Source organism: Benincasa hispida, chromosome 9 (genome assembly GCF_027475165.1).
Source record: "Benincasa hispida cultivar pf3 chromosome 9, pf3_genome.v1.1, whole genome shotgun sequence".
Taxonomy (NCBI): domain Eukaryota; kingdom Viridiplantae; phylum Streptophyta; class Magnoliopsida; order Cucurbitales; family Cucurbitaceae; genus Benincasa; species Benincasa hispida.
The window spans coordinates 4065367-4080223 of NC_143486.1; the positions used below are offsets into that span (position 1 = coordinate 4065367).

A 14857-nucleotide genomic window follows, 5' to 3' on the forward strand; every position below is an offset into this window, starting at 1 on the left:
GACGTTGGTCCGGTTTAACGCTTGAAGTGAGCGAGGGTTTTATTGACTGAACCTCAGAGGTTTTTGCCCAACACTCCCGCGCTTGCTTGTCTCTTCCTCGAATCACCAAAATCCTGTGTGTTTTTTCTGAGAGGAAAGCCAGATTCATATTCTAGTATGGGCGAAGAAATGGACGCTTTTCCCAGCTACTTTGATCCCGAAGACCTCACCATTCGGGAGCGATTCCGTCGCTACAGGTGCATTCGCCGGTTTCCTTTCTCTTTGTTGCTTCTTCTTACTGGCAACGAGAAAATACGTCTTTTACTCAGTTTGAAGTCAATTTTAGTTCGAACGGAAGTCATTTCTTGGGTAGAGGTTTCAATTAACTGACCTATTTAGTGGGGTTGTAAAAGCAAACTATGTGGTCTTAATCTGCTCATTGAAATTTGTTTGATTCAAATGCTTTCAATTGCTCAATTTCAACTTATTGCGTTAATAGCATTTCGAGTGCATTGCTTTTTACTTTCTCTGTAATCTGTATAGATGGGTGTAATTGGTTTAGTGCTTATTGTGTTAATGGGATATTATGTTTGGTTATGGAGTAGAGCTTCTTGACAGTATTTGGGTATGCACCTGATGGCTTATACCTTAATCTGAAATTGGTACATTATTTTTCTTTTTTGATCGTGTTAATGGGTTATCAAGGATGGCCGGTGCCGGTATACACCTGCTTTATGTGCAGTTATTTGGAAAATTAACCTTCCATCCTTTCTTTTGCTATCTAACACGGAAGAACAAGGCACATATCATATCTAATGTGCTAATAATTTCATATTTGAGTTTCGGTGTACATTTTTTGGGTTGGACTTTGCCTTGCCATTGCAGCCTTTCTTGATGGAAGTGGGGTTTTCACTATAAAAAAACTCGTTATATAGCTTCCTTACCCATATTTGTTATATTCACCATTTTTTATGCAATGCCGCACTTAGCACGGAACTTATGCAGGAAAAGGCCATCAAACATATCACCTTCCAAGGAAGTTTCATCTTCAACAGTCAGCGAGTCTAGGATTTTATATGATGGACAGGGTTTCCATAGTCCAACAAATGCCGCACTGCTTCTTGAAAATTTTAGAGAAGAGGCTGAAAGCCTTGATGGTGATCGTCTGGAAGCAACACCATTAAAGGAAAGTTCTGCTTCTAAAAGAAGATTATCAATTGATAGCCAGGAAATTTCAGCAGTATCTCTTGGTCCTGATTCAGTTCGCTACTCACTGAAGGCTTGCAAGCATGAGAACGACCCATTATCTAATAGTGGAGATTCAACTTATACCTTTTTTGCATCTCTAATGGACTCTTCAATTCAAGGTTCTAATTATGTCCAACATATTTCTTGCTTGTTATGTTTGTCCTCCCTTTGGGTATAGACTGTGTGTTTGAAAAAGGGTACACTTTATGTCTCATTCACTCGCGATATTTTGTCAGGATTGATGTCTATCCCAGACTTGATATTAAGATTTGAGAGTTCTTGTCGTAATGTTTCAGAGTCGATAAGGTACTCTTCCCTCTATGGTCCATCATTTGAATTATTTTATAGACATCTTGTTGTTGGTTTTCTCAAATAGTTGGATGGATTACATTATGCTCATCTTTGTGTAGTGTCTCTTTAAAATTTTATCGCCTATTTAGATGTTTGTGGGGGATAAGATAGAATTCTGTTGAGGGTATGAAATACAAAAGAAGGGGGAAGAAAAGTCAAAACCCAAAGTGAGATGGTTACATAAAATGAAAAAACTCTTCCAAATGATGCAAAAGAGATTGTACAAATTCCATTGTTTAAGAAACCACAGAGAAATTTCTTTCTTGTTGAAGACTGTTGTTTCTATCAAGCCACGTCAACCAAGGGGACACTTTCACTAATTGAAGCTATAAGATCTTCCTATCCCTTTAAAAGGATGACCTTCAAGAAATGAGGAAAGAAGGGGGTTGAAATTGTGGGGGAGATCCATCTGCCACCTGAAATTATACAGTAAGAAAATCCTTAAATTTCTAGCAAAAGACCTCGTTGAGGAAATTACCTCAGGTTCTGAATCTCTTTTACATATAGGCAGCATTCTAGGGATGTTGATCTAAAAAGGAGCCTCTTTTGAAGAAGGACGTGGTTACTAGTACTATCCTACCAATGTACCATAACCAATGAATATCCTCAGGAGATTTGTGCATGCTGAAAACTTGACATAACCTTGACATAACTGTTGATTGTTACTAATTCTTTAAGCAACTTATCCCTTTATATTGCTGGCATATTTTTACTGTGATTTTGTCTATTCTTTATTCTTTTCTGCTAGGTATGGTTCCAACATTCAGCACCGCTTTATTGAAGACAAATTGATGAGGCAAAAGGCTCAATTTCTTGTAGATGAAGCTGCCTCGTGGTCCCTTTTGTGGTACCTGTATGGGAAAGGAAATATCTCTTTCTCGATAACTTTTTAAAAGTTGTATTTTGTATCTGTGTCCAAATATGTGTTTTCTGTTTCATGTATGTTTTCGTGGATCTTGGTTCAATTCTTCTGTCTAAATGGCAGCAAATGTGTGGCTCTAACCCTTGCTGCATGATTAAAATTTTCCCTGCAAACATTCTTTGTGGATGTGAAGCTGGCTTGTTTACCTGATATGTTTCTAAAGCTTCTTTCTGGTGTCCTTTAAATTACTTCTTCTGTAATTTGCCCCCTTCTCTAATTGCTGCCAATTGGCAATTAGTATATTTTTCTTTTCATTTTGGCTAGCAGGGTGGATGTCTTATCTCCCCTTTTTGTACTCATAAAGTTGAAGGAGGTTAATTCACCCACTCACTCAGATATATAATACATGTTGGTGTTTTTTTTAATTGAAAATATTTCATTATTTGACCTTGGAATTAATATTGGTATCTCGTTCTTGCAGCTACGAAAGAGACGCCTAAAGATCTAATTGTGGTTATGTATTTTTTCATCCTTTTCTTCCATATAAAAATAAGCAATTTTTATATCATTTGAAACATTACTTGTGTTTGAAGAACCTAAATGAAGCTATCGATTTGTTGCAGTTTCCCCCAACGTCACACTTGGAGGCCTGCCAGTTTGTCTCAGAAGACCATACAGCTCAATTATGTCTTCGAATTGTTGAGTGGCTGGAAGGTTTAGCCTCTAAAGCACTTGATCTGGAAAGCAAGGTGATGAGTTCTTTTGACAACTTTACTTGATATACTACCGTAAGCCATACCCTATAGTATGGTTGAAATATATTTCAAAATTAATGCTGTATTTAATTATGAGTCTCCTGCTCCTACTAGAGCTATGATATTTTATGCTAACTGTCAAATGACAGATTTTTAGTAGTAGCTGTCACTGACGTGATATGTTTTATAATGGTTAACATTGCTAAGCAGACTTGAAACATCATTCAGGCAGTCAAGTGCCTGAGATACATCCTGAAAAGCTAAATCTTGGTGACTTGAAAAACTTTTACTAGGGGTAGCCAATTTTCCTTGACCTTTTGTATATGATTTTACAGATTCGTGGGTCTCATGTTGGCACCTATCTTCCATCTTCTGGAGTTTGGCATAATACACAGCGGTCTCTCAAGAAAGGGACCTCTAACACAAATGCTATTCATCACTTGGATTTTGATGCTCCAACACGTGAACATGCTCATCAACTGCCAGATGACAGAGTATGATTTTATTATGCAAAATTGGGCCTTGAATAGTATAAAAAACATCTTATTGAACCATATCTAAAAAACATCTTATTGATACACCAAAACTCATGTATTAATTGTCATCCATGCTTACATTGGATGTGTAGTTTGGCACATGCGTGAGTGCATATAAGAAAGATTGACAAACTTAGACTGGAAAATAGACGCATATGACTGGCTTTAGTTTTGTATGCAGTATATCAGCAATTTATGTTTTTCTCTACAGAAACAAGATGAATCTCTTTTAGAAGATGCCTGGACTCTTATAAAAGCTGGGAGAATGAAAGAAGCATGTGATCTCTGCCGGTCGGCAGGACAGGTAAACAAATCTCTGAGAGCTATGGCTTCTTGCCTTCCAGTGCTCTGGTTTATCACCTTTCATCCCGTGATACATCTAATAACCTGTTGGCAGCCGTGGAGAGCTGCAACTTTGTGTCCTTTTAGTGGATTGGAACACTTTCCTTCCATTGATGCCTTGGTAAGGAATGGAAAAAACAGAATTCTACAAGCTATTGAACTAGAAAGTGGAATTGGCCACCAATGGCGTCTTTGGAAATGGGCTTCTTATTGTGCATCTGAGGTAATCATTGTTATTTCAAGAGGCAGTAGGTTTTATTTGCTGTTTCGAAGTTACTTGTGTAATTCTTTATTTGCTGTAATTCTTTATGTAATCTCTCTCTGATGGTTGATGGTAAATATGTACAATCATAATTGTATACTTCTGATGAGCTCACTAACGATCATGCTATTACTTGTTTGAAGATGGGCATTGAATAGTAGATGTTTTCTGTATTCTTGTTTATAGATATTCTTTTCTTTCAATTTCTTTGATTATTACTTCTACTTATACTCTGTGCAATTGTTGAAGAAAATTGCAGAAGTAGATGGTGGGAAGTATGAGGCTGCTGTGTATGCTGTTCAATGTGGAAATTTGAAGCGTGTACTTCCTATATGCACAGATTGGGAGGTATGCTTGTCAGAGTAATCTCAGCAAATTTTAGAATGTTTAACTGAAACTTCTGCGCTCTGTCCATTTCACCATTTGGGATGCATGTGAACAGAACTGCTAATCAATTTATGAATGGCGTGGGAGGTCGATGAGGCTTTCATATATATATATATTTTAAATAGTTTCGTTGTGGCTATCGATTTACCAATGCTATTGGCTAACATTTTGTGTTGACTTAGTATAATGGAAAAGAGTTCTCCTAAGACTTTTGTGGTGACCTTCGATAATATCAATTTGTTTTAAAACAATTTAATGCTCTGGGACTATCCGTTTGCATGCAGTCAGCATGCTGGGCAATGGCAAAGTCGTGGCTAGATGTTCAAGTAGATCTTGAACTCACTCGTTCACAAGAGAAGATGGATCTTTTTAAAAGCATTATAGACACTGTAGATGGAAGTCCAGGACAAAGTGATAGAAACCTTCAGGCTTCTGATGGACCAGAAAGTTGGCCACTTCCAGTTCTGAGCCAGCAACCACGCCAAATTTCTGTCCTTCTCCAAAAACTCCATTCAGGGTACCTATACAATATAATTTTACTACACATGAGTGATGTGATGTTCAAAATGTAAGGTCCATTCATTTTCTTGATCCAGTGATATGGTGCATGAAAATGTAAATCGTGGATGCAAAGAGCAGCAGCGGCAAATTCAGGTATTCTAGATTTAATTGGAGTGACCAAGATAGTTTTATGAGATTTTACTTGTTAAATAGTGCAACTAAACCAAGGAGGTAACATGTGGAAGGGCAAACTTATTTAAATTATTTCTATTGTGATGGCTGGTTAATTTCGTAGGCATTCTATTTTGACGGTGTACAAGACTGTTTTGTGGCCTGGGTTTGGCTTGGGGTTGTGTGCCATTTTTTAATTGAAAAAGCACTAAGATTTATTGCCTTTATTTGATGACAGTAGATTAATGGAGTTAGGAAGAGAGTTTCGCCATTTGTTTCTAACTGGTGTCCTGCTGAAAATTTCTCCTCTGGATGGAAACACAAACCTCATATTTGTCGGCCCTACAGTTGGCATCTGTCGGCACCTTCCTACATAAGGTTTCACTCTTGGTATTTAACTGTGCTGTGGTATCATTCTCAGATGGAGCTTGAGTTTGGTGGGAGCTCACCAGTCGTTTCAGTTACTGTTGCATCAGTTAGTTCTCCCTAGCTGACTGCTAGATTCTTTAGTTTCTTCCTTGTTTCCTTGCTGTAAAATTGGTTCAGCTGGAATTCCCTCTACCAACATAGTCCCAGTTATCTACTTTCGTCCCTATAGGCATCACCGGGGTAGAGTTTTGATTCCACTAATCGTCAGTGCAGTTTGTACTCATCTCTAAAAGCTAGAGTTCCCAGCTCTCCCTTACCGATTTCCTGACTACTACTCTGTACAGCATCGCACTTGAGTAAACTTTCCCTACTCATGTACTAACATTGGCATTCTATTAATAACAGAATTTTGCATATAACAAAAGAAAGCTACACCCTTCCTTACCTCCCCCACTCACCTTTCACTCACTTCTCACCTTCTTAACAGAGTTATGTAGTTCCCTACGTGCACAGGAAAATGGTGCCTGCTACTCCAATGAAATAGTTACTAATCAATTTACCTAATGTTTATTTTTAAACCATAAGTTTTAGGATGTGCAAAAAAACCTAATTGCTGTCTTTTATTTATAATTTTACATGATAGGAAATTAATTCGTTGTCCCTTTTTCTTTAGCTCTCTCATTAGTCATCCCATTATGATTTTCACATGAAACGGAGTATAGATCTTTTTGTTATCCTTCTGCAGCTTACTGTTAAAACATAAGGAAAAAAAATTCATAGCTTACTATGAAATAGTTATTAATCAATTTACCTAATGTTTATTTTTAAATCATAAGTTTTAGGATGTGCAAATAAACCTAATTGCTGTCTTTTATTTTTAATTCTTTTTGAAGAGAGATTGTAATTAAAGTGTGGAGTGGGGGAATCGAACCTCAAATCACGAGGTTGATAGTATAAACATTATGTCAGTTGAGCTACGCTCTTGTTGGCATCTTTTATTTTTAATTTTACATGATAGGAAATTAATTTGTTGTCCTTTTTTCTTTAGCTCTCTCATTAGTCATCCCATTATGATTTTCACATGAAACAGAGTATAGATCTTTTTGTTATCCTTCTGCAGCTTACTGTTAAAACATAAGGAAAAACAAATTCCATCTTACATTTTATAATATGTTTTCTCAGATGATCTTGATGCTTGGAGACATTCCTCGTCTTTTGGACCTAATCTGGTCCTGGATAGCACCTTCAGAAGATGACCAAGATGTTTTCAGGTCATGTTATGTCTTTGTTATTACAGATAAATGTCATTTGTGACAGATCTGGTATATTTTCCCCCATTCTTTGTTGCATATTTATTATTAGGTAGACACTTTTTAGCTGTTTATAAATTGGTCAGTAATGGAAAAATATCGACAGGGTTTATAAGGTTTTTTTAGAGAGATAATAGTGAGTAGTATATGAATATATGCATTTTTAAGATTCTCTCCATTATTAATTACAATTGATGCAAGAGTTATTTTGCAATTGAGAAAACTTGAGTTCTACTTGTACTCATTTATGGTTCTTTTGAATGTCATTCATTGCCGTCCAATAATCTATTTATGTATTTTTATTAAACAAATGAAATGAATAGGAAAATAGACTGCAGAAGACTAATGGAGTAACAGAATATTCTTGCAATTGATACATTGCATAAGAGGTTCATCACTACAACATTAATTCTCTAACACTTTCCAAAAATTCTAAGCATCTCCAATCAACAACATTAAGCATCTTATGATTCTGGTGTGGTAACAAATTTTGTACCCTAAACCATTTGGCCATTTCTGTTATAATAGGAGACTAGCTTGATTGGAGGAGCCTACTCATATCAGGGGCAACTCAATAACTTTTTACTTATATGACTAGATTAATGGTGATTGTAACTCACCACCTAAATTTCTGCCCAGTTTGGACGTTTACAGCTCATACTAGCATTTAAAAAAGGCTTAATACTAAAATTCAAATTGCCAAGCAGAAATAGCAGGTGTATTTGCTTGGTGTCCTGATACAGTTGATTGAATTATAATTGCACGTTGGATTTTGTTAGGCCTCATGGTGATCCTCAAATGATACGGTTTGGTGCTCATTTAGTGCTCGTGCTTCGGTATTTGCTTGCTGAAGAAATGAAGGATATCTTCAGAGAGAAGATCATGAATGTTGGGGATCTTATTTTACACATGTAGGTAAAAAGCTTCTTGTTTAGATGACAATATAGAATATTTAGATGTGAGATGAAATTTATTTATTTATTTTGGTAAGATACTGCTCTTTCATTGAGAAAAATGAAAGAATTTGTAACTTTTGCCATTCTCGTGAAATAATAGAAATGGCCTTAGAGCATGTCACGAGGATATAATTTTGAGTCAATAGATAATTTACTATGGGTTTCAGGTATGCCATGTTTCTCTTCTCGATGCAACACGAGGAGCTGGTTGGTGTGTACGCTTCTCAGCTAGCAAGCCATCGGTGTATTGACCTCTTTGTGCACATGATGGAACTTAGGCTCACCAGCAGGTGATTGAAATCCTTACAGTTGAAAAAGTTTTGGTTTTTCAATCTGCATGTTACATGATAAGGCATGTGGATTAGAGGTTCTCTATGTGATTTTATATTTATCTTGAAGAAGGAATTGTGGTTCTTTGACTAATCTAATTTGGCTTTTAATGCATATGTTCTTAGCAAGAGGACATTAATTTTTTTAGTATTTTTTTTAATTTCTTTAGTTTTTTGGTGGATGTTAGAAGTTATATGGCCATATTGTATCTCAAGATGTTTTGCAATACTATCGTCTCTTTTAATCATGTTTTCAGTTTCCTGATTTGACATCATCGTTTGTGAAGAGGTCCCATATATAGTAGTTTTTCAAGTGTTTAGCACAGTTCTGAGATAGCAATACTGATGAGAGATGGCTGCTAGGGTTGATTAATGTTACTAATAATAATAGTAGTAGCAGCAGTAATAACGACCTTACTTGAACATGATCTGTTCTATAGGTTGTACATTTGTGTCCTTGAGTTCTAAAGTAATAGTAGCAGTGTTATCATGGTGATGAATATGACAATGGCAAAGACAAATATGAAAATGAAGATGATAGTGCAAACGAATACTGCCATGTGTGCATCGTCATAGTGTGTATTATTTATGGAGACCACGGAATAACTGGTTATTATGAAAATAATATTACATATGAATCATGGGAAAGACTAATAATGATAATAAAATTGGACAGAAGTGAAACTCATTTGTACTCGAATACTTTTTTTTTGTATTATTTTTTTAATCTTTCCCCTTCCTTTTTGCAATAGTCTTTATTTAAAGGTCCATAAAACCCGTTCCAAAAGAATGGTCTGTATTTATTAGCTGGTATTGCTGCCTTTTTTTGGGTACAAAAGTATACTGCAACCCGAGTCTTCTAATTATTGATCCATCTTGCAATGCCTAGTCTCTGTTGAACAAGGGGAATTTGTCTCTCAGGGGATTATATTCACGTGTACTATGATTAACATATGTCTATACTTTTTTGCTTGTTCACAGCGTGCAAGTCAAGTATAAGATCTTTCTCTCTGCTATTGAATATTTGCCATTTTCTCCTGACGGTGATTCAAAGGGCAGTTTTGAAGAGATTATTGAAAGGTGTTTTTGCATTTAACTTGATTTAATACTTGCATATTTAAGCCTGAAATTCACCTGATCTGATGTTGTTTATAATTATTACGCGGATATGTGATGTACTTGAACAGTGTATTGTCAAGATCTCGGGAGACAAAAATTGGTACTTCTGATAAGTTATCAGATGCTGTAGAACAACATCGCCTGCAGAGTCTTCAGAAAGCTATGGTTGTCCAGTGGGTCTGCTTTACCCCTCCTTCCACAATTGCTAATGTCAAAGATGTTAGCACCAAACTTCTTCTCCGAGGATTGGCACATAGGTAAATGATAGTAGTTTGCTGTTGCCGTGATATCCAAGGTTTTTTTTTTTTTTTTTTTTTTTTTTTTTTTGTGACCAAATGTAGTAGAGTTGGGAAATTGTTTGAAAAAACGAGGGCTTTTGAAGTGAGGTGTCCTGGGAGTGCATAGCTCCTAGGTACACTTTCTGGAACACTGACTACCATGATAAATTATGAATGTTGATTGGTCCTTGCAAATCTGGGGGTGATGCCCTTATGCTTTATTGGAGTTACATTTGATTTTGAAGATAATTAATACTGCAAATTTTTTTCCTAAAAAAATTATATGGAGCAATGAAGCAATACTGATTTCTTGCACTTTTCTGTATACTAGTCCAAGTGTAGGTTGAGCGGTTATTGTATTAACTGTATGCCTACATTGTGGTTGTAATATGTGGATGTTGGATTTGGCCTATGGTTAATGCATATATATATATTACACTGCTGCTTTCTACAACTTTTGAATTTCAATCTTGTGTTATTTTATAGCAACATCTTGTTCAGAGAGTTTGCTCTGATATCCATGTGGAGAATTCCGTCAATGCCTAATGGTGCACACAAGTTACTTAGTCTTCTTGCTGAACCTCTGAGGCAGCATTCAGAAACATTTAGTGCATTGGAGGATAATGGCGTTCTGGAGAACTTAAAAGAGTTCCAGGATTGGGTATACTATCCAATTCTTGTAATTACATGTTGGTCATTGTTATTGTACTACATGCTTCGATAATCTATCCAATTCTTGTAATTACATGTTGGTCATTGTTACTGTACTACCTGTTTTGATTATTGATTAGTGTTCATCTAATAAAACTTTTATCTTCATTAGAGTGAATATTTCTCTTGTGATGCAACATATCGCAACTGGCTCAAAATTGAGTTGGAGAATAATGAAGCGCCTTCCCTCGATCTCTCATTGGAAGAAAAACAAAGATCCATTAAAGCTGCTAATGAGACACTCGATTCCTCACTTTCATTGTTACTTAGTATGCTTTATCGATTCTTTTCCCTATTCATTGTTAATAACGCCAGGTATTCTACTCATTATTGTCACTGCTCATGATGTTTCTGCAATTTTTTTTCCTTTCCGTAGAGAAAGAAAGTCCGTGGTTGGGTTTTGCAGAAGATCACCTCTATGAGTCAATGGAGCCTGTTTATCTTGAATTGCATGCCACTGTCATGCTCTGTTTACCTTCTGGGGAATGTTTGTGCCCTGAAGCCGCCACATGCACAACCTTAACAAGTTCCCTTTACGCATCAGTTACTGAGGAGATCATATTAAATCGGCAACTGGTGGTGTGTTCCTTAAATTTGATCTATTGTTAGTTTTCTGTTATTTTTCTGGATGAGAAACGGAGATAAAGAAATATTTTATCATCATCATCATTATGTTAATTTGTGATGTGATGTATCTGTTGGTGTATTCTTCTATTTTTTTTCATCGCTTTAGATAGTCTCTGAACCCCATATTTGCTTTAGATCACTAGCCTATTATACTTTGTATTCGGGATGGTTAAGTAGGGTCCCTTTCAAATTTTAAATTACGGAATGGAGTCAGGTTTGGCCTGGCTGATGGAAGGAGGAGAGTGGGATGCTTTATTGTGCTCTGTTGATTGTTCGTATCATTTTTTTTGTCAAATAGTTCTATCATATTTTATAATCTTTTCATTTAGACAAATATATCCTCATTTCTTATTAGGAAAAGAAAAAAAGAAAAACTCGTCAAGTTACAAAAATTTGCATGTACTTCAAATATGCAGGTGAATGTCTCCATTCCATCAGGGGAAGGTTTCTGTATTGAGATTGTGCTTCGCTGTTTAGCAGCACCAGGCGATGGGCTTGGGCATCGCGAAGTTAATGATGGTGGCATTCTTAGTGGTATCATGGCAGCTGGATTCAAAGGTGAGAAGTACTATTGCACCTGCAGGTCCAGTATCTTACTTATCAGTTACTAATTGCTATTCTGTTGAGATTTAGTAAATGTGGGTTTGGTTCTTGTGGCCTTTGAATGATGAAATCTGAGATGTGGACCTCTCTTAGTTCTTCCCCCCGCCTCTTTTAACAGAAAAAGAAGGTGCATTAAGCAAGTATGACTATAATATGTTGTAGGTGAGCTTCGCGGTTTTCAAGCTGGAGTCACTTTGGAGGTCTTGCGTCTAGATGCATGGTCTTCAAATGAAGATGGTTCACTAGAATGCCCGGCAGCATACATTGTGCAAGGCCTATGTCGTCAGTGCTGCCTTCCAGAAGTTATTCTCCGATGCATGCAGGTAAATACTTCTTCGAGGCGAATGAACTTTATATTCGAGCTGCTTTTTACTTCTATTATATACTCATCCTACCATTTACTTATCATTAATAATATGGATTAGCATCGATTAGACTCAAATGCGGAAGCGGTCATCACCAATGGGATAGGATAATTAAATCAACCTAGATACATATGGTAAAGGAATGAACACTTGCTTGATCATTCCATGATGAATATCCAAAATTCTTTAAATCAATGTTCTCCGATTCCAATACCGTATATTCTTTAATTTACTCTTTGATGATATAAAGGCTTGTTCAATTCAATGAATTAAACCTTAGTTGACAAAGAGTGTGTTATTCTTTTGGAATTATTAACTACTCAGAGATTGAGAGAGAGCATATGAGAAGAACTGTCTATCACGTCTATGTATATAGGCAACTACTCCACTCTCCCCTAACTTAGGTAACCACCCGCATTCCAAGTAACTACCAACTCCACTACATGGATAACTAATCATGATCTTGAATGACTACTTGGGATTAGTTTTTAAAAACAAAACATAAAAACCCCTCTATTTTTCCAACTTTACAAAACACCACACAAACTTTTAAATTTTACGGTATGGGACGGAGGGATTTATACCCTATAGTCGTCTCTTCAATACTATACTAATTATCACCGTGTGTATGACAATACTAATTATCAATTATTTAAATTATATGAATGAATATTAGAAATCAAAATTATTTCTAACAGATTGGTCTCTCTATCTAGTAAAAACCATTTTGGATGAGTTTGGCAGTCATTTGGGCTGGTAAAACTAAAACAAATGGACTTAGAAGCAATAGGTTCAAACTATGGGTAGTGACTAGTGAGGCATCTTGTGAGATTTGTCAAGATGTGCAAAAGTTGGCTTAAATATTTTTTGATATGTACATATTTTTGATAATCGGGAGTCGGGGTTTGCTCACTAATACCCCGAGCACCCGCCTCACCCCAAGGCCATGACCCAAGAGACATCAAGAGTTTTTGGTATTAAGTTCACTCAAGTTTTTAAATTTGGGACCTCTAAGCTGGTATGACGAAGAGACTGCTAACCCTTGCCAAGGGAGCTGACCCTTGGGGACATATTTTCAGATAATTAAAAAAACGAGATATATGTGGTTTGTTTTCCTTAGATCAGCAGTATTTATGAGCTCTACCTATTTATAGGAGCATTCTGGCATTTTTATATCGATAATTTTTGCTTACACGATTTCTGAAAATCGGAGAATGAGATATTCAACAAGACACTGAACTTTCTTTCTATTCCTTTGAACCGGTTAATAATTACTCAGCCTTATTTTTTGTTACCTTATTTTCAGGTTTCTGTGGCTCTGATGGAGTTGGGATTCGAACCCAAATGCCATGATAATTTGATCGAACTCGTGGCGAGCTCTGAATCTGGGTTTTCTGATTTGTTCAGCCAGCAACAATTCGAGGTATCTCTCAATTAACTTTATCATAATAAAAGCAATCTGGTACCTTAATGTTGGCCTTCTGCCAGTTTTTACCGTGCATTTATTATCATCACAGAAAATTTAGTGAAAGACGAACAAAAGTGGAATTGAAATGCTCTAGAAACTTACTTCTATTATTCAATGAAGTCGAAATATAATTGAGAAGAGAGCGATGATCGTGGATGCAAAATAGAAACGATACCATTCAACTAAAGATTAAAAACACTGAACAAAACTTGAAACAAAAGACAAAACGCTGCTGTTTAATGTGTTACTTTACCATTATGAAGTTTTGTTGTAAACAACCCAACTTAAATAGTAAACACTATTGAAGTTGTACATTTATCAGGAAACTCAATCTTTTCATTTTTTATACTTTTCACATTTATCAAGGAACTCAATCTTCCCCTTTATCTCTACTTTTCACATTTACCAACCATTTTTTAATCTATTTTTTACAATTATCGAGAAATTCAATCTCATAACTCTACCTCCAAAACATGAACTTACTGACTGAAGACTTGTTAACTCCATTTAGTGAGCCAAATGCTCCTATCTGTTCCTTTTCTTCTTTCAAACTTGTATGTGACTCTGCCGTTGTCAAAATTTTATCAGGGTTTGACATTGCATTCTCAATTGCAGGAATTTTTGATACTTGAGAGAGAGTACACATTACGCAAAATGGAGGTTGGAGAGCTTTCTTCTTGACTTTGAGATGTTTAAATCTTTGCGTAGTCATTTGTTTTGAATACACATTTGGATAAAAAGTTCCATTCTATATCACCACTCAGGTGTTATAAGCTTCGTTGTCGAAAAAAATGTTTAAATTTTCAAATATATGGAAATATCATCGAAACGTCTATGTTGGGTAGGTGTTTTGCATTGATTTAGATTATTTGTTGTTGAAAAAAATGTTAGAAATTTCAAATTTATGAAAATACCATAAAAATATCTATGTTGGGTAGGCGTTTTGCATCTACTTAGATTATTTGTTGTCATGAATGAAATATTTGGTCGAGAAAAGTGCTAGAACATGTGGCTATGTTATATTTTGAGATCAGAACAAATTTGCTAAAGTCTCGTTTGGTAATTATTTGATTTTTAGTTTTTAGTTTTTGAAAATAAAGTCTTTAAACACCATTTTTTCTTCTAAATTTATTGTTTTGTTATCTATTTTTCTACTAATATTTTTAAAAATCAAGTCAAATTTTATTATTTTTAGTTTAGAATTTCGTTAAGAGTAATTCTTTTACTTGAAAACTATAGTAAGAAATTGAGAGCAAATGAACTTAATTTTAAATGACTAAAAAGTTACCAAATGGGTTCTAAGTGATTGAAATTAAAAAATGTTTTAA

The 14857-nt window shown here is 35.7% G+C and overlaps 1 protein-coding gene across 1 annotated transcript; it reads left to right on the plus strand.

Annotated features, from left to right (window-relative positions):
- On the plus strand, positions 1 to 14457 carry LOC120086061 (nuclear pore complex protein). The gene is made up of 24 exons (XM_090318199.1): positions 1 to 236; positions 985 to 1346; positions 1464 to 1533; positions 2327 to 2440; positions 2920 to 2953; positions 3064 to 3189; positions 3531 to 3689; positions 3943 to 4035; positions 4129 to 4296; positions 4585 to 4683; positions 5007 to 5239; positions 5319 to 5376; positions 6946 to 7034; positions 7853 to 7984; positions 8197 to 8319; positions 9340 to 9438; positions 9546 to 9734; positions 10242 to 10416; positions 10579 to 10735; positions 10843 to 11045; positions 11510 to 11651; positions 11859 to 12019; positions 13368 to 13484; positions 14145 to 14457. The coding sequence occupies exons 1-24, from the start codon at positions 157 to 159 to the stop codon at positions 14208 to 14210; spliced, it is 3249 nt and encodes a 1082-aa protein (XP_090174325.1). The 5' UTR covers positions 1 to 156; the 3' UTR covers positions 14211 to 14457.
- The last annotated feature ends 400 nt before the right edge of the window (positions 14458 to 14857 follow it).

Coding starts and splice junctions, on each gene's coding strand:
- LOC120086061 (XM_090318199.1), top strand. CDS start 157: ATGGGCGAAGAAATGGACGCTTTTCCCAGCTACTTTGATCCCGAAGAC. Junction 12,020..13,367: donor TTATTCTCCGATGCATGCAG/GTAAATACTTCT, acceptor CCTTATTTTCAG/GTTTCTGTGGCTCTGATGGA. Junction 13,485..14,144: donor TCAGCCAGCAACAATTCGAG/GTATCTCTCAAT, acceptor TCTCAATTGCAG/GAATTTTTGATACTTGAGAG.